Raw genomic sequence first — 24582 nt, 5'->3', positions numbered from 1 at the left:
ATGCCCAAAAGCACCGTACCCTGCCTTAAAAGCTGAGCACATACATAATATATATGTGTATCTCAGCACTTGCTGTACAGGAAACAAACCTTTCTCAGGTTTAAAGTTCCCCCATCCTTCTAATTTTGTAATGTTGTTCTTGGAAAACAGCTATCTTTAATCACTTCTAATTGAACTCCATTTTGTTTACATATATAGATTCACAAAAAGGACTACCAGTTATAGGCAACATACTATCAACTTGACAATTTTACTATGCAAATTAGAATTAAAAGATCTACTTTCAATATAACTGGAAAACACCACCAAATCAATTTTTTACAGTTTATTAAAAACATTGCTTGGTGAAAGCCAGCTGAGAATGCATTCATTTTTAACCCCAGAATATGCCAAATAGCTGAGATTTTTCCTTCATTTCCAGTACCTACTCATATTCCTTCAAACTTATTCTAGAATTAACCCAACAGCACTTCTGCCAGTAAAAATCATTAACATATCAACATTTGACACAGAAAAATCTCATTAACTGAGCTAAGGAATTCTAAAGAACTCATGATGAATCTAAAAAGCTCATTTTATTTGAATGCATACAATTTTAAATGAGTGTCCTCTGACCAGATCAAGTGGCAAAAGCTCACCCTCTGGATATTAGAATACAAACACAATCCCTTACCTGATGGCTGGGTCCAACTCTGATTTCACCTTGGGTGCTGTTCAGCCTCCTAATATATAACAAAAAAAACAGTAACGAGAAAGAATTACAACTGATGAAGTTTAACATCATATTCTGTATTTTTTTGTCATTGCATTTCCGATGCAAACGCAAGAGAAGCGAAAATAATGCATTACTAAGAAAACAAGAAAGGATATACTCAGGTGTGTTACGGGCCACACTGCAAATGGCAAAAACCAACAGGGCAAGTCTGGAACTTTTAGTCAAGCAGTTGAAGTCAAGAAGAGGATCACCGTGACCTGTCCTCACAGTAGCAAGAAACACTGGGCATCTGATAATGGGAAACCCATCGTCTACTTTTTGATGTTTAGATTTCATGCAATACAGAAGCAGCACTGACTTCTAACCACGATCCTTTAAAACTTCTACAGTTCTCTACAGCTCTGAACTGCTCTATGCTTTAGCCAGCCAACTCAAAAGCCTGCTATACAAAGAATCACCTTCCAACAAGCATCTGACTTGCACTAGTGCTATGTTCCTTTAACTGCTTATTTCAACACCAAACCTAAAATAATGCAGGCAACATGCTAAGCACTATGCTACAGATTAACAGACAGGAAATACCACATTCCTCATGGACATCTTTGTGGTCATTTTCATTTCAAAAGACAAAATATCTTAAATATTTGGGTTATTAATCATTGAAGATCAGAGCCTTGCATTACCAGAATTGGCAAAACTAATTCCTTTTTTTTTTTCCTTGTAACATTTGTATAAGTGAATTGCATTCAATTCATCCAAAAAGGGCTTCCCTTCTAGATAAATACACTTGGCCCTCATATTTTTCCACTATTTTGAAAAGATATTTATATAAAAAACTTCAAGTTCCAAATGACCTGTGCTCCATGTAGTGAGAATTATACTCTGAAGGGCTCTGTGCTGCTCACACCATTGGTTGGAGCTACTGAAACATCACATTATATGGTAGAAGAAAAACTATTTTTTCATGTTGTAGTAGAATTACCCTGGCAACAACAGAAGTTAAAGGTATGCCAATTTAAATCAGAATAACACATCTGACATGACAGAAATTATTTTTCTTCTGAAATTTTGAACAGACTAACAGGGTAAATAAAACTTTACCACTGAAGAGTGCCCTTTGACCCTTTTTCTTTATTAAATATATTACAATATAAGCAATGAGAAGGCACACGAACAAAACTTTTTACGGGAAATAGTAATTTCTCAAGGACTACAGTTGAGTCCATGGGACCTCTCTGCTGTAATCTCACATATCCAGCTCTTTTCAAGAGCCAGATCAATACAGTCTATAAAGGCACTTGTGCCTGAGCATTGGTGTTTGGGATACTGAATGCAGCTACAGTTTGAAAACATAAATGACCCTCCAACACTCCTGCAAAACAGCATTAAAGAACACAACCAAAGCCAAGGAAATTCAATACCCTCAAGATCAACATTCTTCTTCTCCTATAAATTGTTCTTATTTAAACAGACATCTTTTTTTAATATTCTGCATATTACATTAAAAGGACGACAAAATTCAGAGCTGTTTTAAGACAAACTTTTGAATTCAACACTTCAATAACTGCAAGACATTTAAGTGAGTCTCAACACACTAGCAAGGAAGAACACAAGCATAAACCTCACAGATCGCCATCGTTCATCTGGAAACGGCAAACTTCAATTAATCTTGCAATTTGCTGTTACAGGAATAATGGCATCATTTTACAAGTAAGCTGCTGCCCTGCAGGATTTCTTATTCGCCCTGCTATGTTCACAGTGGTCATAAGAAATGACTGAGAAAGTTTCCTTTAAACTTTAAAAATTAAGCTCACAGGCACAAACTGCTAGCCCTGAGTGGAACTAACGACGGATACCCCAAACCATTAAATGCCCTTTGAAATCAAAAAGGTTACCGGAGGGGTCCGACACGATCATTTGCGTATCTTTATGAACATTTTCACCTCAAAATTTCAGAGTAGGTTGCATGCCTGTATGAAGTTAAACTTCACCTTACTGACCGTTCCGAGTGTTACTCGTTGGTGCACAAGTGGGCAAACTACAGCAGTGGGTCTGAACGGACCTTGTCCAAGACATGGCAGGAGAACCTGCCAGGCAGGAACAAACGCAGGTTTTGTATGTCGTGATATCTACACAATGCTACCTTCCCGGTAAGTAGATCCACTCTAAAATACGTGCCAAAAGTCTCCTGAAAAGAAGAGAGCACGTCAAAATGTTTTTCTCCAATGCGTATTTTTGCAAGACATGAGCTGACACTGTTCTCTTGTTTTCAGGTTATGCAAAGAAACGACTGAACTAGAAAAAATCAATTTTATATTTACAACAAAGTTACAAATTAAATACTAGGGTACTTTTCTTCAGCTGCAATGTGTCAGAATTTTTCCCTGTGAGGAGTGAAGGAGAAACCGACAGCAGAAAATGCTGATGCTCTTCCTCTGTTCCCAGAATTCATTTTAAAGCCATGCACATCTCTACGAGTCAGTGCAAGTCAAACATAGAACATGTCTATGCAGTTTCTGCCAGCTGCAATACTTCACACCAGCCAAAGGCCGCACAAGTAGATTTTGTGTTTAAACAGAAAATTAAGCTTTTTTTCCATTTTGACAGGAAAAAACCCACAGCACTCCAAATATCCCCCAACTCCCAATTTCTTCAGTTGCGTCGCACTGAATATGATAAAGCGTTTAAGAATCAAGACTCATTACAGGATGCTGGAAATAAAAGCAAAGTTTTGGATGGGACTTCTGCTCCTGACTGCTCATGTGGAGTTAGCTGGGGAAACTCAATGGGGCTATCCAAGCATGATTCCTCACATGAAAATGAAGTGTCAAGAGAAAAATTTCTGTGTGCCTTTTCAACACTCATTTACCATTTCCTGACTATATTCACCAGCTAAAGATACTCCCTCCCCCTGCCCCAAAAGGTAAGGACTGGACTGAATTTTAAGTTGCTGTGCGGGAAGCTCTTTCAGACTGCACTACATTACACTTTTTTTTTTTTTTTTTTTTTTCAAAAGGGCACAAAGCTGGTCGGTCTGCAAGGGCACACAATCTGTTAAATAATTTTTACTGTTTCCACATCCCCAGGAACGGGTTTGCAAATGGAAAGAAAATTCTTGCTATGGAAACTAAAACGCACCGTAGATTTTTAAGCTAAATTATATTGGTGGAGAGCAATTACAATAATAAAGGAATGGCACTCTGTGTTTATTCTAGGGGAAAGAAAAAAAGAGGACGCAACACTGTATATGAAATCTGACACAAAAGAAACCGATGTAACAAAGCAGTATCCATAGCAACAACAACTTAATATTTCAGTCCTCTTCAGCTGCAGTGGATTAAATATAATGACAAGATGTTCCCTTTGAAAAGTAACCTGTTGCCATGACAACGTTATATTCTGCAAAGTAAACAGGGGCTGGTCAGAAAGGAGATGGAAGCCTGCGACTGAATATCAAAAAGGCAAGAAGCTTCTGTAGCAGAGCGGGGCAAAACAAGCACACGCTAATCCGAGGGACGCTTGTTCCCAGCAGCCCGGAGAGAAGAGCGAGGGCGCTGGGTTCAGTGCAGCGCTGTCCTTTCAATTCTAGAGCAACGGGGGAGGCTGGAGGTTCAAGGCCAAAAGCAGCACCGCTGAGAGAAAGCAGTTCAGAGGTGAGGATGAGAAAGGAACAGGAGACAGCACAGGGTGCTGCAGAGCTTTAATTTATCAGCTTTAGAAAGAAGGAAAGAGAGGAAGGAAAGCTGGCAACAACAGCTCCTGCACGGTTTCCAGTACAGAAACAAGTTTAACCCTCTCCGTTTATCACCGGCCTCCTTGCCCACACTGTGCACCAGGAGCTGGCACAACCGGTGGCATTTGCCCATGAAAATACCAAAGCACCGCAACGCCATGAAGGACCGAAACGTGGCAACGAAAGAACCGCCACAAGAGTTGGAGCTGCAATGAAGGACACCGCATCAGCTTTGCGGCTAACTGGGCTTCAGGGCTTGCAACGCCAACTGCTGTTATGGAACTGCTGGGCTTCAGGGCTTGCAACGCCAACTGCTGGGCTTCAGGGCTTGCAACGCCAACTGCTGGGCTTCAGGGCTTGCAACGCCAACTGCTGTTATGGAACTGCTGGGCTTCAGGGCTTGCAACGCCAACTGCTGTTATGGAACTGCTGGGCTTCAGGGCTTGCAACGCCAACTGCTGGGCTTCAGGGCTTGCAACGCCAACTGCTGGGCTTCAGGGCTTGCAACGCCAACTGCTGTTATGGAACTGCTGGGGTTCAGGGCTTGCAACGCCAACTGCTGGGGTTCAGGGCTTGCAACGCCAACTGCTGTTATGGAACTGCCAGAGCCGCACAGGATTCGAGCTGGGAACTCGCAGCAAAACTCTCCAGAGTTTGGAGTCAACAGCAAAAGGCATTTGCAGAATTCTGCATAGCACCTGCTGCACTGTCCTACCCTTGTCCTACTCTTGACATGAATCCAAGCCAGTTCTTTCCCAATCAAATAAGCGAAGCTCTTTGCTAGCAAGCCAGGCTTCTGAAAGCAACTACACATGCTGCATGCATAAGGTTGACCTTCAAGGTCAGGGATCACGTGGACAAGGGGGAATCTTAGAAGCTGCGATACTGCTTCTTCTGTGTTTTCCTTTTGACTACCAAAGTTCAGCAAGAAACATGCTATGCAGGAATTGCACAATTTTCATACTGACTGACATGCCTGAGACAGGGGTGAGGGAGGTGGTACCTGCAGCATCCCACTCGACCAGCTATGGTTTTCATCAGCTCATTCCACCCAGCAACAGCCACGGTTTAATTTCATTCTGCTGTGGCCACCACGCACTCAATGCTCTGCACCACGTACTGCACTTCCACTGGCTTTCTGAAACACCTGCTACTAGCCAGCAACAGCTCAGAAAACGTGAAAACAACTTAACGCTACCATTAAGTTTAAAAACAAAACCAAACCAAAACCACACCACCAAAGCAAAACACCACAACCCAAACATGACATATAGGACAGCATTCTGTGCTACCCATTTAACCACTCCTGGCATAATGACTCCTGAGTCTGTATACCGAGGTGATCCGTGATTAAACCAGAGGGATGCTTCAATAGAAAAAGGTTTTTAAACCAGCCAAATCACTCAGCCACAGACCACCCTCAAACAGTCTTTCTGATTCTCTTCAGAGCTCTCCAAAAAGGGTTTTCAAAACCAACTTGCTACAAGCCACTGCCTTCTGCAACATACACGTATGCCGACGACGAACTTCACAGTGCAAAAGAAGTTCCAACAATTCCACTAGGAGCACTGTCCCCGGAACACAGCCTGCAGGAGGGGACCGGGCGCCCTGAAGCCGAGACCAGAACAGTGATTGGGGTGCGCGCAGCCATGGCAGCACAAGCACAGATTGTTAGCTGAGGAAGTGGGCCAAAACAGTGGGAAGAGGGCATTATTTTTATATCACAAAAGATTAAAAGAGGAAAGACACAGCTTAAAGCTAGAATATGCAGGGGTTTGGGCAGGTTGGGGTTTTGTTTTAAATAAGCAATAACAAGCTACAGCACTAAAGAATGACTCTTACGAGATTTGGGGTTATTTACAAAGCCTGGTAAGAAAATCAATGGCTTCCTAAATAAACCCAAAACCAGATTAGATATATATACTGTAGGCAGAATAGATTATAAATTGCAATCATGCACTTGAACATTGATGTAGCCAAACAGTCACTATTATTGGCAAGATAATCAGTCACATAAATTGAAAGCGTGATACAGTAAGGCAATTCCTAGATATTTGTGATTTCTGTAAAGTTAATATAAAACTGAAGTAGTCAGGAAAGAGAAAGTCTCAAGAAAAGGTTTTTAAAAAAATCCTTTTATGCAAACGGTCCAATACCCAAGATGAAAAAAGCACTCATCAGAGGCAGTTCTAAAAACATCTGGCAAGGATCATTTTGTTCCATCTCCAGAGGGACAAAACCGGAGAGAACAAAATTCCTCCACTCCAACTTCAGCTGGTTAAAAAATAGTTTATCGGGGCCTGAAAGGGACTAGCACTACATTCAAGAGATCCATTTGGTAGGACATTCTGTTTCATTTTATTCCGTGCATCCATAAAACAAAATTCAGAACTTCCCTTGCCATGCTCCTCCCTCAGCCGATGCTATGCAGGCTCTGTCTGCAAAGACTTAACTATTAAAAAAAAAAAAAAGAGCTTTACATACATTTGCTCCTCTGCAGCACTAAAGAAGTCATAAGATTTCAGCACAGTGATGCTAAATAGACTGCCCACAAACACAATAAGCCCCTGTCATACATCACAGCTCTATTCTTACTTTCTCCAAGCATCTGCTTACAGTCACTGTTGGGAGACAGGATATTGAGCCAACTGGATCCTCAATTTGACCCAGGAAGACCATTCTTATGCACGTTATGTTACATTACACAGTTCAAAATACAAAAGGGACAATCAGGTTCGGGCCACTCAACCTTTAGCCAAAAAACCGCACAGCTACCAGGCACCTAACTCCCAGGTTTGTAAGAGTAACAGAATTGGCTCCTTCCCTCCCCGCTGCCAAACAGCAACTCTTGCTTCAAGACAATGAGTCAGTCCCATTGGTTTGTTTTCATTATATGGGGACCCTTATCAATTTACAGATTAAACAATGGCTTGTTAGCTTTTTCCAACAACTATTTTCTACATAAAAAAAAATTACTTCGAGGTACCCAATTTCATGTGTCCAGCTTGCACTTGTGTCTTAGACCTATTTTTTAAGCAAGATTTTTAAATCCCTTTTCTAGACGAAGTATCTTAATGATCAGAAAATACTCTTGCTGATGGTTAGCCTCTAGTAAGTTAGCCTCTAACAAACCTGTTGTAAAAGTATGTTATAATTAAAAAAATGCACAAGCAATTTTGTGTTCCGAGTGAAAAAAAATCAAACCTGTATTTCAGGCAAATGAACTTACATGGGAACATTTTTAGTGACTGCTCAATCTAAAGCAGGAATGAATAAACATGTACGAACACTTGTATCTTCGGTACAAGCTCAAACCTGCTGGCTGACTGCAGAGTCAGAACTTTAAGGAAGTGGAGGACTTGGTGTTCTGCACTCACGCTGCTGTTTGGAGAAGGAAGTAGTTGCAGAAGCTTGAGTCAGGGAAAGCGTTTTCGAGATAACGTTATTTTTCGGCAGGTTCATATATGCGAAAAAAAAATACTATGCAGTCCTCAGAAGAATTGTCCCCTGCTCAAAAGGTAGGATGGAAGTGATCATAACACAGCCATCCTGAGACAGAAGTTACTGCAAGGAAACAAGCATTCTCTCCACATAGGAATTACCCCTGTGGATAACATTTTGCTCACAGATTTCATTGATCACCTCGAATATTTGTTTTCCAATATTTGTTTACCTTCAAATAAGGAAGACACCAGTATTTTGATCACAACTTCAACAAAATGAATTAGTGGAAACCTCTGCGTGATACCAAGTTTTTTCTCTGGTCTACATGTGATTTTAGTAGAACCAGAATGTTACTTATTTACAAGCAACATTTACACTGATAAGTAAATATGTAAATGAATTCAACATGGAATTGTGTTGCTTTAAGTATTTATCCTGTATAGTTTCTAGAATGGCCAGGCAGTACCTTTGCACTTCCCAGAGCAAATATTCACTAGTAAAACAGACTACATACTACATCAGCACCATTTCTTTATCACAGTCACAGTTTACATGCAGGACGGTGGAACCAGGCAGCAACCCAGCAGTTAATTTTTTCCATAAAGCTCCATCAAGGTTAGATGCAATGATCTACTACTCAGTCTCTTGGCTTGCCTGACAACACAAATCTCCAGCCTCCTTGAACAGCAGATACATGGAGAAAAAACGGCACATTAAAGGTGATAAGCATGAAGAATGTGAAGCATAAAACGAGCTTGAAGATACCCCTAGCTCCGCCATACACCTGGAAATAAAGCTCTAATTAAAACAAATTACAGCCTAAAGAATTGGAAGGAAGGGGGAAGAGGTAATCATACTGATTTAAGTCTTGAAAAAAGCTACAATAAAGCCAGACCAAGGGGAAGTAAGACTACCAAGTACTTGGCCACTATTTCTTCATCCACAGGACAAAATACAAGCACTTCCCATAATATATTTGTAACTTCAAACAGTTGTTTGGAGTGAACTGTAACTCGGCAGACCACCTATCAACAGCTCTGAACTGCAGAGAATCTTCCGGGCAGCCAGCCAGCTGAAGACTTCCCCATCAGCAGTAACCGCGTCCGAACGCTCCCTAGGCTGGCCAAGGCGAGGGGCTGTGCAGCACGCTGACCATCTTGCCAGTACCACACATAACTCGGCCTTACTTCTCCTAACAATGGGTTTTTTGGGAGGGGTTGTGGGGTGGTTTGGGGTTTGTGTTTGGTTTGTTTTGAGGGGAAGGAGGAGGTTGGTTTTCTGTTTGTGTTGTTCCTTTTTTTTTTTTTTAAAACCAAAGCGTAAGAGTCTTGTACATCTATGCACAAACCTAAGGATCTGCTTCCATTATAAACCAACCCCACAACGGGCAATACAGGTGAAAGACATTTGTGTTGAAGCATGTAGAAAGGAAAAACTGGGGTCTCAAAACCACTGAAGGTCTGCTGCGAGTACTGCCACAGGGAATAAAAATATTTATGCATTGGCTAGGAGCAGGAACCATCTGACTACAGCACAGCCCAGACACCAGAGGCATCCTCCAAGGCGGAGTTCTGGGAGCAAATACAACCAGCATTGCATCCACAAGTTCTCACGTGCAAGTGATTAAGTGAAGAATGGCTTATTTGCCTTATTATTCCAGTAGTATTTGTTTTGCCAAATTTAATACTTTTGTTTGACGATCAGATTTTGTTTTGTTACAGCCAGAGGTGTTTTCACTTTTTCTCCACCTGTGCTACTGTAAGTTAACCTTACAGTTTTTAAAATTAAGCATGACCAAATTTGCATTTTAAGAAGTGGCATTTTTTTCAAATCTTTTTTTAAATGCATACACAAATTATCACTGTAAAACAGCACGAAGCGGACTGCTTTTAACCCTCCCCATCCCTTAATGCATTCTCTTCTGCTTGTAAGTCAGCATTTAAAACAAATGTTACGGACAGGAGGTGTCATATCCCTGTATTCCTAACAGAGCAGTGTCACACTCCTGTACATATTCAAGTAGCTCTTTCATTAGGAATAAGAAATGTTTCTAAAGCCTAGGCCTACGGAGACAACCTTTTCAACCAGGAGGTGATTCAGCCAGACTGAAGTTCAAGGGAAGTGTGCTCTATAACCATTAGCGTGACTTTGCTTCAGCCAGCGGCAAAAACGCGCAGTGACCCCCACTCAATAGGTGCTCTTGATTTTTATGCTCTATAGGTATAAAAGGAAATGGAAAAGGGAATGACACTTCAGATAGCATGCAGATACAGACATGGCACTGACATGGGCAAAATTACGCAGTCTTATTCATCATTCATCCCTCAGCTTCTGCCAAGAGAAGGAAGGTAGCCCTGGTAATTCGCACCGCATAGGTGAATGACTACGTGTGCAAGGCTAAAAGTCAACCTTCTGCTCTAAAGCTCCAGAGGCGTCACTATGAGCCGCACAAACCATCCTGTCACCGTCAAACTCAATACGCTCCCGTAACTCGCAAACAAGTTACCCCGAGTGAAATATTTCCCCTCAGCAACGGAGCCCATGGTGGCGAGATCAGTTCTGCAAGCCAGCGGGCCAGGCGGAGGGCTGCAGCAGAACAGCACACGCGTTTGCACAAGTTCAGAGGCTACTGCGAATGAGAACAGGCTGCGGAATCAAGTTCACTCCCAGTCAACACTCCCAAGTCCTCTCAAACCCATTTATATCTAGCAGGGACAGGTCACTGAGGGCTGCCCCGCAAGGACCTCAAAGCCAGTCGCAACCACCCTATCATACAAACACTGAAGCCCAAGTCCTCTGTTCGGATGAGTCTAAACATTTAAGTGTTCTCCTAGCCCAATAAAACCGATGTGGGTATTGCTTACACAGCTGCCATGTGACAAGTTTCTCAATGCATAAGACAATATTGCTGCATTTTAGACACAGAAGTGTTATTTGCATGTGACTGGCGAGCAAGCAGAACCATGCTGGCTACTTTTCTTTTTTTTTTTCTTAATACTTGAGGAAGTATCAGCAGGATCACTGCCCCTCCATCAAAAGGAGAACCACCCATCCTCAGAGCAACCAATGGCTGCTGATCCACGACCCTCCCCATAACAGCAGCGAAACAGCCTGCTGCAGGCCCCGACGTTTCCTAATAGCCACTTCAGTAACGCTGCATCCTGCAGAGTGCCTCTGCAGCTCCCTACAGACCTGCCGTAAGGTTGGCACGCAGGCAGCACAACTGAAATTAAAACTGCACAAGGGGGAAGGAAAAAAAAAAAAAGCCCACACAGCATCAAGGTTTTGCTACATGCACCCCTTAGGCAGCAGATTCCCTGCTCAGTGCCCTCATGCACCGTACGAACAGCTGCACAGCAATGCTGATGTGATTACAAGGTTCTGAGGAACATGCAATAGTAATGAAATGATTTCATAAACATTTCAGAAGTCACAAATAACAGCAAAAATCATCATTGTTTAGGGGAGGCCAAAGTGATGTAGCCTACCTGCAGGGGCTGAATGGATCATCCATGACTATGACAGGCTCTTGTGGGTTTAGATGTATTCCTGAACCCTCTACTTAACAGCTAAAACTCTGCCTTTTCCACTCTACCAACTCAAAATGGAGGCACATGCAGTCTGAGAGACCTCGGAGAGCTTTCACTGAGCTTGTGCTATGACCTAAGCCTGCACGCAGAACGCAGAAACTTCGCCCTCGGACTGACAGGACTGAGCATGTGCTGTGACCCTCCCTCATGCACACGCCGTCTTACAACGCAATCAATCTCAACCCTGCTGTTTCCGTAAATAAAGCGCCCTGAGCAGGCTCTGCAGCTTCTGCATACCAAGCTAGTGTGCAGGGAAGCGGGGCCTTCGCTAGGGGATCTGGTACAGCCAACGCCTGAGCGCAGAGCGACGCGAGCTCTGGAGATCTGCCTTCCAGCACTTCTCACATCTTCTCCAAGCGAAACACGCGGCGATCTAAAAAAGGCTTCTCAAGAGCTTCCCCCCCCCTAGTTTGTGATCAGCTTTTAAAAAAAATTACGTTGATTAAAAGGCTTAGAGGTTTTCACAGATGCAAATGACAGAAGCTTCACATTTTAATACACAATTTGTTAGGAAATGAAGCAGCAAGCTGATTCACCAAATACTTTTATTCTGTCAATAAGGCAATATATGAGAACACTTAAAAAATATGAATTCTCAGCAGCAATGCCACTGCCATTTACAAGCACCTGTGAACACAAGGTGAGCCTAAGAGGAGCCAGACTTGACTCACTGTCTGAAGTTCCTTCATCATCCTTGATTTTTGGCATTCCTGTTTATTAGTGTAATTCAAAATAAAATTCTTAGCTACCCATTTATATGAAGGTAATCCCTTCCCCCTAAAGCATAAAATGCTTTAATTAGTATACCTGCCTCAATTTTAGAGCACCCGAGATGCCTGAATTTCCTGGGAGGCTAGAGAAGGATAAAAAGTTTCTCAAATCTTGAATTTTAAAAGACAGAAGCAGACTAAGCAAAACAGATCAGGCCACAGAACAATCCGAAATTTTCCCTCTTCTACAACAATCCAGTGAGCAAACGTTATTATAACATAGGTGGGTAGCCCTTTCTTGTTGCCCATATTATGTTACCTCCCACCCCATTCTTGGGAACCTTCACCAACATTGTCTGGCTCCTTCAATGAACCTGCAGTAATAATGCGAACGTTCACTAACTTCAACATTTCAGCTACCATGGCGCTGCTGAAACTACCTGATGCTACCAAAGCTCATTCGTAATCAGAAGGAGCCATTCCCTAAGACACAGGATAGAGGAGCTTGGCTCACCCTTGTTTAAAAAAAAAAGTTAAAACCAATCAACTGTGATAAAAGCTCCTATATTTTTTTTAAACTACTAAGTTATACTAGGCTATGTAATTAAAACTTCCAGAAACACAATGAAATTTTATAGAGTGCTTTTAAAAAACCAAACCAACCAACCAACCCACCACAACATTCTATCAGCTCACTTCCGTTATAAAAATGTTACAGGAGGCAACACATTCAGAACAGGACTGTCGGACCAAGTTTTCCCACACTACAGACTACAAAAAGATAACCACTCCAAATATTTTGCACAGTCTTTACCAGCTGACTGCTTTTAAGTGAGAACACTGACAAGGCCAACTGTATCAAGTCTTTATTTCAACTGCAGCTGAAATGTATTTCTGGATTTTTTTGTTGTTGTTCTGGGTTGAGTTTTTTTCCCCCTTCAAGTTCACAACACGAACTTGAGAAAAAGTTCTCAGCTTTTATGCTGCCTTCCAGTTCAGAGATAAACTGAGACATGGACACATAGAAATAATGTATTGCAAATGATATTGATAAAGTGCAGTATCAGCCAAAAAGAGCAACCCAAGGAAGTTATACATCTATTTATCTAAATACAGGTTTTGGGAAGGTTTTTTGTCCATTTGTTTAAAAGGAATCAACTGCAAAGCACTTCAACGCATGACAATACCTACTGACACGCAGTGAGGGTGCTCAGCATCTTCCATAATTCTTTCCCGGGAATATTAGACAAGAGTGATACAAAACAATTTTGCTGTAATTTAGTAAGACATACAGAAGCCATCTGTCTCACATCACATGGGCATACCATACAAACAGTCCCCAATTTCGCCCATCAGGAGGATTCCTGATTGTATTTAAAATTGCTAAACCTATTTTTTTTTTAAATTGGACTTATGATACACTGTAGGAATTGTCTTATCTAAACAAAGTATGCCACAAGCTGTCAGTATTCTAGTAAGTGTAAGCATAAGTACTCATTTTAGGGCTCTGATATGAGACATAAGGATGGATACATTTAAAAACCTTTAGGATCATTTCACCCTCTATCACTGCCCTAGGCACTATAATATGCATAGAATCAAAATATTCTGACTGCTAAAAATTAACCAGACAAAAGGTTCAAAATAGCAAAACAGAGCTCTGCAGTCCTCTTTAGCCTCTGTTCACATTTTGGTTGTAGATATCAATTTATGATTCAACTACAATTTTTTCTAAAGAAGGGTAATATTAAGAGGAAGCTTTGAAAATCCTACTTGCACAGCACTTCACACTGGCTTCTTGACTTCATAAGAATATACACTATTCTTATCTGTTTCTAGAACTGAAACTTGTACTCCACCCACTATGCTTTCCATCGAAAGGAGGGAAAAAAAAAAAAGATAAAAAGAGGCTCTTGATTCAGACTTTCAATAGAAAACAGGAAGCCACGAAGGACAAGAAAAAGAAAGAGCAAGTCACCTTCAATTTTAGTCTTGGGAACACTCCTCTCAGAGACACCAATACTCATTTAGCTCACATCACCACCAATCAAGAACAATTCAGAAGAAAAAGATTAAAAATAAAGGAAAAAGTAAATGTTCTGGTTCATCCCAAAACATCTATTCAGAAAATTCACCCATGCCTTGAATGTTTGGTAATATTTTGTTCTACAATGCAAAACAATGTTGTGGAAGAATAATTTTGATTCATGGCCACGAAAACTGTTTGTAGAATAATATCTGATTATTTCTAGTTCCCAGTAAAAATCCAGTAGCATTTAAGCCTACGCATGTTTACAGATGTCAGTGTCAGACCAAACTTCATCATGTATTTATTTACTCCTGAGATCAAAGAGTGATTGCCTAGTACACACCAGTACACTACAAAACCAGGCCAATGCCAACAGCGGCACTTGACACGCCTGCATCCTTGAGTACGACAGTTCAAAGCTCTGTCTAAGTCCATACAGGATGTCAGAGCACGAAAGGAAGGACTGGAAGAAGTTCTTGCCAGAATCACTTACATCTGGCACTATACTACAGACAGGGTAAGAACCAGAGTTGTAGTAAATGTGTGCTAAGATGTGAGCTGGTGAAAAACAGCTGTCCGAGGTCAAGCGGCATGTTCAACAGCACTCCCAAGCCTTGCCGCGTATTTCTTCGCAACAGGCGGAGCTGATTTGACTCAAATACCAAAATCATCAGCTTAACTCAAGCTGGTGCAGTTACTGATTTTCTGAAGTGGTACACCAGGTCTGTTTTTCTTCGTCCGTTAATGCTTCTTGACTGCTATTCTCTACACTTTGAAATGCTTCCAAGCTAATTCCAGGGCATATACAATTCACCTAACGTTTCTTCTTTGATAAAGCACTGGTCTCATCCGGCCATTTGGGGGACCCAATGGTTTGAGCGGGATTCCATGTTAGTGGAATTAGTCAGTGTCTGAAGAGATATGAAATTAATTATTTTGAAGTACTTAGCATAAAATGAATTTTCTTTCTCAGCTGGCTATACACGTTCAGTGGATGTATTCCACACTCTTGAGAGCCAGGAACATACTGCAGGTCTACTTACTAGCTTGAGTAACACACTATTCAAGGTGCTAACAGCCTGCCTCTAGCTTTAAGATCAGTTTTAGGGTTTTATTCCACAACCAGATTTTTCTCACTGGTGTGAGAATTACTGAAACATAGCGTGTAATCTTTTACTGGATTCCGTTAAAAAACCCCAAAACCACAAAAAACAAACCCGCTTGAGACACACTGTAAAGAAAAAAAAGTTATCCCAAAACGCACAGGTTTACCACTTCCAGACCACATAATGATCAAGAGCAGGATCATGGTTGATATTTCCCAAGCTAAACCTATAGTCAGCAAGCTTTCAATAGAAAAGAAAGTGCAAAGCATACTTTCCTTTAGCACTGTGTGCTCCAAGAACAAGAGGGCCTCTTATTACATGGGGTCTGAGGTTTTTGTGGGTTGTTTTGCAAACAGATTCCCAACACACTGAGCTGCATTTGAGAGTCCTGGAAAAGTATATGAGCATCTTACGCTGAACCGAAAATAAAATCGCTCAAACAGAAATATATCTTTGTAGATGCAATCCACAGCTCAAGCCTGTTTGGTCTAAGAATGTATCCTATCACACATTTCTACAAGTCAGTGGAGGGGTCACACTGCAGTATTCAGAACCTTATCTACCACATACTATTACTTCAAGCTACCATGAACATTTTCCATCCTTTCCATGTGAAACAAAAATACTACATTAGAAAAGCCGATCAAGTTCAAGACGAAGTTTTGTTTTTTATAGACAAACCACCAACAGGTCACCCTGGAATGTGCATTACAATTGTTTTACTTCCAAAAGCAAAATAAATCTAGAATTAGAAATTCAAAGAAGCATGTAGTGCAAAGCAGTAGCGAACACACAGGTCAAAAATAATCAAGCAACCTAAACTCAGCTCCTTTTTCTAAACCTCCCCCCATTCCAAGACAAAATACAGACTTGAAGAGCTAGAATTAAAAAAGCCCTGGCTGCAACCAAATGAAGAAAAACCTACATTTTGAGAGCTGGCTACTCTGAGTAATTAGCTGATCACTAAGTGCTATGCTTTGTCATTTCATTGATCTTTTCAGGCCCAGTCATTTTCTAATAGATGGAAGAATTAACAGCTACTTCCACACAGAAAGTAGGTTTAAAACTGCACTGACAAGTCACATAAATGGCATTTCGTAAGAGAAATCATCCATTAAACACAGAGCTTGAACACTAATACAAATAGCTCATTTAGCATTCACACCCTCAAAACTAAAATGCATCGAAGAAAAGTGGCAAAGTTAAATATGGGGGGTCAAGCATGGTGCTGCGTATCAGAGAGCTGTATCATGACAAACTTCATAAATGCCTCGCCTTGTTGGACTGCTCAAAAAAGGCAAATGATATTACAAAAATGTTTTAACATACTGTATTTTAAAATATGATAGGACTTCATGCCCTCTTCCCAAGCTGAGCACCATCCACTAGCAAGATTGCCTCCTAGGGACTTACACTGACAACACCTGCTACGAATGTAAACTGAATTAAGAGAGTTTCCCTAGTCCAATACCCTGTCTCAGACATATGGACAGTTTAAGACACTTCAGAGTAAGGTACAGGAAGCCTCAAAAATAGGCAATTACATAATAATATGCCCACGCAGGGCATGTTTCTTCCTAACTGCAAGGAGTTAGTGGTTGGCTATGCCCTGAAGCATAAAGATTCATATCTGCCTTAAAACCAGTAAATATACAGTGTAACAATTCAAGTATTTTTTATTTATATGGCTATCTAATCCCCACTTCAATAACACTTCTCAACAATATCTCTAGAAATCAAGGTCCACAAGCTAATTATGTTTTCTGCACGGAAAGAGACAATACAACTTGCAGTCAGCACAGACCTTGCTGAAACCCGTTATGCATCATTAATCTTTTACACAAGCACTCATAGGAACACACCCCTACGCAGCAAACTCTTTAAGGCTGGTGTTTGTAAGGCATTCTCCGTGTTTACAAAACTACATAAATGAAAAAACAAGAGTTATCGTTTGGACCTGAAAAATAATGAAGGTACAGCCTGGTATCAGCTTTGCTTTCTAAACACAGCTGATAAAGAGTGGCTGGACAACCCCGAGGCAGATGGAAAGAACTGTGAAATGAAAGACCATGCTGAACATACCTTCTTCAAATATGTATTAACTCCGCAAAAAAGTTCTTTCTGTACCTCTAATTTGCTCCAGGCCAGCAAAGCGTAAACTGGGAATTGTTGATATGGGACCCTATATGAGTATTGACACAGGAAAGCATGAATTCCCACGCTTAAAAATGTCAATTTAATTTCTTAGAAGTGTGTAAACTTCAACATTGCTACTAGAAGATGTGAATGTACTTTTAAAAGTATTTTCAGGGGTGTGCACTTAGCCAATGAGACAGCTAAGAATGCCTGCTAATTTTTGCAACCTGTAAAAGAGTTTCACCGTTCTAAAAACCTGTTTTGAAGCACTATGTTATTTACCCAGAGATGCAACCGGATAGCATGACTCACTGCACAAGTTTGTTATCTGCTGTTGATTTTCCTCCTATGCACACACTCAGCAGGAAGAGGTAGCTTCTCCCTCGCATTCTCTTCCACCCCACCTTCCTATCAGCATCATACTTGATTGTAACTTTTCTTCCCGTGAGTAGTTTTTCTGTTGCTGCAGGCTCAGATCAGCAGTAAAGCTTGCCTTTAAAAGTCACTTCACTTACCTTGTTTCTGGATTATAGCCCAGTATGTAGAAAAATGAATCCACTCGGGCTTTAAACTCTCTAGCAGCAAATATGTCAGAGAAATGGGAGATATTACACTTCCCTCTGAAAGAAAGAGGGAAAACGGTATTAGCATTCTACCTTGAATAACAGCTATTTTAATTAAGTGCCACTGCAATCTGTGTATAAGCCACAGAGATCCTTGTGTTCTCATAAATGTCTAAAACTTCATAAATATAAGCCTGTTGTAACAAATAACCATGCAGACTCTTCCCATAGTGGAAAGGGAAGAAAATCCAGTTACGATGTCTCAGACGGTGTTCCACAAACATTAAGTCTCATTCAGCCAACACACGGAGCTGAGGAGCCCAAATTTAATCAGACTAACAAACAATCTCTACCCTAGATATATAATCCTGAAAGAGTCTTATTTTCAAAGTTTTTACAGTCCTATTACATTTACAGCTTTAAGGAAGCTTCAAAAATTCTACTATTCATATTATTCGGGAAGTCAGCTTTTACTTAGAAAGCTACATAAAACTTCAGTTTAGTAACACTTCCCAATAAAAAGCAAAGCTATGCTGTTTTTAGCAAGACTGCAATCCTAACCATGCAAATTCCAAACACACAGAAGTTTCTTCCTTCTACTTTCACACATAAGAGAGTAAAACGCATAAAGACATTTTAAAAAAAGAGGAAAAAGAGGATTTATTAGCTAGTTCCACAAGATTGTTAATATTTTTTCTTCATATAGTTTGTTGATGAAGTCATTATCCTTAAGGACGAGCATCAAGATGAGCTGTGAGAAGTTGCATCTCGTTTCCTCACGGGTTTGTTGGCCTGTTAATGCTCAGCAGCTGCTCGTGTTTTGTCATTCGGTGCGCTGCAGTTTACTGCCGCCAAGTAAATCAGATCAGAAGCGGGCAGAGACAAACGGGCCAGCCAGCCAAAGAGTTAGTGCTTTTTATCTAAACCTGATTCAATGCAATAAACAAAGCACACAATTTTGTTCTTTTTCAGTATGTCAAGCTTTCTAGTATTAATACAGATAGCGCCTCTTTTCACTTGTATGTACTGAATAGTATTTGCTGTTGTAAATAAGCTGCTGTGGGGCTTATTTAACATTGTAGAAAGGTTTGCCAGTCGTGGTTAAAATTGAGTGAAAAGTGCTATTGCCACCAGCACACCAAGATGAATAATTATTTTGCCTGTAATAACGCTGGATCTGTTTGCCTAGTTTTCTCAGCAGAGCTTAAAAGCACGGCATACTTGGAAAAACCCGCGCTAGAAAGCTGAAACGCTAAGCTTGCTTCCCTTCCTAATCTCTTCACGGTGAAGCACTTCCAAAAGGCTTACCAGTCAACAGCCACGAAGAACTCTGCCTTCTAACGTGAGCTCTCCGACACACAACATCGGCTACTACGGGTGAGGAAAAAACCACACCAGAAGGATGAAGGATGAATAAAGTTGCCGACTGTTTTAAGACAAAACCAATAGGGCTCTCCTGTGAGCTGAGGCTGCGTAACTGGCCCTACGATTGCCTAATTCGCAGTCAACTGCCTTTCTGGCAAAGGACAAAGCGACACCGGGTTTTGCGCAGGTCACACCAAGTTCTGATGGAACATTAACAGGGTCCATTATTAAGACATCACACAGAAATGCTGAAAGACAAACTTGTGCACTAATATTTATTTTATCCCTGGTGGCTAAAGCCAGTTTCCTAGTTTAGTTATTTAGAAAGAAAGAAAATGAGAAGGGGTAGTTGTTTTGATATTTCACATTAAATTCACATTCTAAAAGTATTTCATTTCCTTTCAATAATTCATCTGACAGTTAATAAGTGTTTTCCAGATAAGCTTGTATTACCTATATTCATGAAAGCAGTACATCTCGTTCATAGCATTTCAGACAAGTAATACTACATATTACCACAAAGATTTACCGTGTAGGTAAAAAGGACATAACTTTCATTACAGACTTCCACGGGGATCTGCAAGTATCGTCTAGTTAAATTTTTCCACTGGTTAGAGCAGAAGATTGGTAGTTACAATTACCAGTTTTATTTCCCAGTTTATCATCAATTCGTTGTGTGACCAGAGCCATTTGCTAGCAGAGGGCAGAGAAATAATCTCATGTTAGAATAAATTAAAATTTCGTGTTAACCCTCCTTTCATGCATCACGATACATTCTGCCTACTCAAATGTAAGAACATCATGTCCAATTACCCTTATGTTCGTCTTGTACACTGAAAATTACTGACGTGTATTAATTATAATTTGCTAGAAAAGAATCAGCAAAAAATATAATCTTTATCCTGCAAAAGTACATTCTCTCAATTATCAGCATCTTTAGATGTACAAGCCTGTAAGAATTACCAGAAGTATGAACAATCCAGAATAAAACCAAACAGCAACACCATATACCACCAAAGGGAAAATAAGAGAGCAATCTGAAAGGTGCCCATGGTATGCACTTCCAAACGAAAAGGCGGCAGATAAAACACAAGACAGGTTGAGAAAGTGATCAGCTTGGTCTTTCAGCAGCCTCCACTCTTTTTGGGAGGGGAGAAGAGAAGGTTACTTTTCAATTTTGCTTGGTATACACATATATTCCATTTTTATCTCTTTGTTAAAGAAGAAAACAGAAAGGATATGGAAGGTACGTTAAAATGCTCCCAGGGAAAATTCCATGCACATAGTTCAGTTTCTCTCTGTTTAAGCAGACAGCTAGGTTTCCAAGATTGGTTCCATCAAGAGAGCCAACCAACCTCCTGCTAGCTTGTTTCTAAGCATGCCGATTTAAAATTGGAAGCTGACCTTCTGTAACTCAGAAAAGGCACTGTGGAATTTCATGAGATTATAGTACACCGCTGGAATTTTCCGAGTTTATAAAAAATCCTAATAGGTAAATCAAAGACTTTTTGCCACCCTTCTAACAGCAGTTGCAGCTAGTTTGTCGTGAAGTAAGTGGCTTCAGCACACTGACTCTGAACAAAAAATGTCTCCAGATGGTTCTAGTGAAACACCATCTGAGCATTATTATCGGGGAGATTATTCAATATCCATGCATGTTTGGCATGTTGAAAATCCGCTGAAAAATAATGCCTCGCTGTTTCTACTTGCAAACCTTTTTAAGCGATGGCGTACCGCCTCAACCTAGTCGAAGGTTAGCCACTGAAGTTAAAAACTTAGTGGGTAATGAGAGCAGCAACCTCCACGGAAGGGCAGATAGCACAGAGAACGATACAGGGGTCCATTACCTCCTGTCTGTACAGCTAGTTTTTAATGGAGCTCTTAGCTGAGCGGCGACAATGACAAGTGCCTCCGAGCAAAAAGCCTTTAATGCAATTTAATCAGGGCAACATACTAACAGTCACTTTACCAGGGGACACTATTGTTAATAGCGAAATCAAACACAGAGGAGGGAAGAGTAGTATTTCTGCAGGAACTAGCAATAACCTAAATTGGCAATGATGGGAAACAATATCTTCTGAGCAACGTTGATTAACTGAGATTAAAACGAGATTGTAGAATTACAGCTTCTTTTTGAATGAGAACAGATAACACAAGTTAATTACTGTAGGAGATGAGGAGAAAGCTGAGTAGTGTGCTAACGATCCCCACACCAACCCAGAAAAAGCGCCTCTCTAAGGTTTCTCTAATCCACCTCTGAGACACTGCACCACATCCTCTGTAGCTTACCTGAGGGCAGCAGCGTGGTAAGTGTCAACATAATCTGAAATGAAGAGCTCTCGATTCTTGATAACCGGGTCTGTAATAACAAGCTCTCGTCCAGAGTCTGCCAGAAAGCAAAAACACAAACAAAAAACCACCAACACATTAGCTGTAGTCTGAAAGCATCTACCATTGCCATTTTGCAGGTATTTTTTACACGTCAAAGTTTGAGGATGTTTCCTAGATACACGCTCCTCAGTGTTAAGATCACAAACATTCAGATTGTTTCCCCGGCCTGGAAGGTATGGAAACAATGTGATACCCATTTTTACACACGAATTCTCCCTTGCCCTATCTAAAGAACTGCCAAAGGTAAAGAGCTTTTAGGGGCAGTGGATGACACATCTTATTCACTGACTACTAGAAGTGGTCACTCCCAGGTGAAAGGAACCAAGCAAACTGATTTATCACTGACTTCTGGTTTCCAGGTTAAGGTTTTGCTTGTTTTGCATATTTAATCTCCCATCTTCAACCAAATCTTGACAGTACTAACTGCTTAGTGCTCTGGCTTTAAGATAAATATTGATATCATGTTCAAATAAGAAACAGAAAATTCTTAGTGTTGATGAAAAATTGGAAGACAACTTTTTCTATTACTTCTTTATAATACCTTTGAAGAACACACAAAAATACTTCTCCACATGCACAAGAGTGTGACAAAAAAGCAGCCATGTTATGAGAAATGCTCACTTTTTGACACTGTGCCTATACTCCCATTGTTAGAAGTTTCAAATCAATTAGTAAGAGAAATGTTAGACTTGTGCAGCTTTTGCTAAAAGCACACGCAAAATATCCTTAATGCCTGCCAAAAGTAGAATGTACGCTCAGCTTTGTACTGTCGTGCACCAAAAAGTTGCTGTGTTCCATATTTCAAGCATCAACTTTTATCATCACAATTCACCTCGGAGTATCTTCAGAATTTTAACAGTTGCCTCAAGGAAATTTCCTGGTAAGAACAGAAGCAAATGTTATGTCTCCCCTAGAGGGAAGAGATAAATGACATTGGAATATGTACTTTCTTCTGCTTCTATTAAACCCAAGCTCACACTTGTATTTGCAAAGAGAAAAGGGGGAAACTCAGCTACAAGTGCTTCAGTTACATCACTTACTGCCATATTAATCACAGTGAGTATTCATACGTGCAAGGTAGCATGAACATAAAAAAAAAAACTTAGTTCTCATGAGACTATGGCCGAATCACAAAAAATAGGAGAGATTCAGAATTTCTTCAGACAACTTGGTCTTCAGCCAGTTAGGTATTAGTACACCGTCCAGAAGGCCTACAAAGGATCCATTGTTATTTTTCTTTTCTATTCTCTCTCAAGGCATTAGTATAATACAGTACAGTATGTAAACCACAGCTGAAGTGCATCTGATTATAGCTATGGTTACAGGACATACAGGACATAGTTAGAACAAGGCAGGTAAGAAACACTACCATCCATCTTCTAATACATTGTTTTTATCGACAGTCCTTGCTTCATATCCCTATGCAAAAGTGTTCTTGCTTTCTGGACTGTTAAGACTTAAAATTCAGAGTACAAGTAAAGAAGGCCTTACTCTACAGAGCCTAACTTACCATTCTCATTGTGTCTGTCCTGAACCAAATGCTGATAGACTGAATCTGGGACTTCAGACTGGCGATAGTACCATTTGACATTCATAAGGAGGTGGTCCCGTTTACTCTGAAAAAGAAGGTCTAAAGGCATTACTAAAAAGGAAATCAGACCACATCTGACACAATCTTCTAAAGTATAAAATTGTTTTCACACTGAAGAAAACCTGAGGTAAGACCCAAAAGGGAGGAAAACATATTTCTACGACAATGAAACAACGGCAACGTGCTAATGACAGGTTGACTTTCCAACTAGACAAAGGCAACAAGAACCTACTGCATCATCAGGCAGTTGGATCTCTCTATATACTAATACAGACCAGCAAATACTAATCTGTTCACTCACAAAAAACTAACCTAAGAGGCAGGGATCAGAAAAGGATTGGAATTTTTGGCCTCATGCAGCATGATCTTAGCCTGGTAACTTCTACAAACAGGAATTATTTATGGCCAAACACAGGAAAAAATACCAGTAGTAACATAATTCACTGCAACCATTCTTAACAGTTGTAACCAAGAGACAGCAGATTTTTTTTTTCCCCCAAGGACAGATGGATTCAGACATAATTGTAGATGTTCCTTATTACACTCCTTACACAAAAGAATAGGATGCTGCGCTTCAATCCCAATAATTGTAGGCTCTGACTGCTCCCGTACCTCGCAAAACCAACAGCAAAATTTATACAAAACTATCTTCCTCAAGAGCTCCTTTTTCATTCGAGAATCCAGCTACCAGTTTGTTCCTCCTTAGAAGGAAACTGAAGCATAAACACCATTTAAAAAGATAATTTTTAGATCAAGTTATTAGAGTCTCTGCTTCTGTTTATCTTTGAAACCCTTGGTAGTCAATTCTTTCTACTGCTCCAAAACACTTGAAGAAACAGAGGAAGGCCTAAAGGGAATTAACATTCTTTTGGAATGAGGCAACTGCAAGCACCATTTGTTTTTTCTGGACTACAGTCATCTAGACCCTTCTAAGATTGCTCTTAAAACATTTACATTTAAATGTTAAATCACAGGTTACTGGACCAGAAAGATCTTATCAGCTCTCCTGTTCACATCAGCCTAGTTGCTACAGCAATTTCCACCCTTTGTGCTTAATAAACAACATCAAAATATTTCCATTAAATGCACTTCCCGAAGCCTTTGATTAAAAACACGTGTAATACCACCAAAAAACTGCTAGTGGCAGCATTGTGCCAGAAAAAACTTTGTTAACTAATCCACCACGACCACATGTGCTCTATGTACAGA

General features: G+C 40.5%; 1 protein-coding gene across 1 annotated transcript in view; it reads right to left on the bottom strand.

The window, feature by feature from the left end:
* The window catches only part of RERE (arginine-glutamic acid dipeptide repeats), a 178324-nt gene that overhangs the window by 100586 nt on the left and 53156 nt on the right, over positions 1 to 24582 (bottom strand). The window contains exons 7-10 of the mRNA XM_075721534.1: positions 23293 to 23398; positions 21681 to 21777; positions 17979 to 18083; positions 674 to 722 (exon numbers count right to left, since the gene is read on the bottom strand). Coding sequence (XP_075577649.1) covers positions 674 to 722; positions 17979 to 18083; positions 21681 to 21777; positions 23293 to 23398 — 357 coding nt within the window. The remainder of the gene's footprint in view (positions 1 to 673; positions 723 to 17978; positions 18084 to 21680; positions 21778 to 23292; positions 23399 to 24582) is intronic.

Source organism: Pelecanus crispus, chromosome 15 (genome assembly GCF_030463565.1).
Source record: "Pelecanus crispus isolate bPelCri1 chromosome 15, bPelCri1.pri, whole genome shotgun sequence".
Lineage (NCBI taxonomy): Eukaryota > Metazoa > Chordata > Aves > Pelecaniformes > Pelecanidae > Pelecanus > Pelecanus crispus.
Note: the sequence above shows the minus strand (reverse complement) of the source record. Positions and strands in the feature narration are given on the sequence as shown.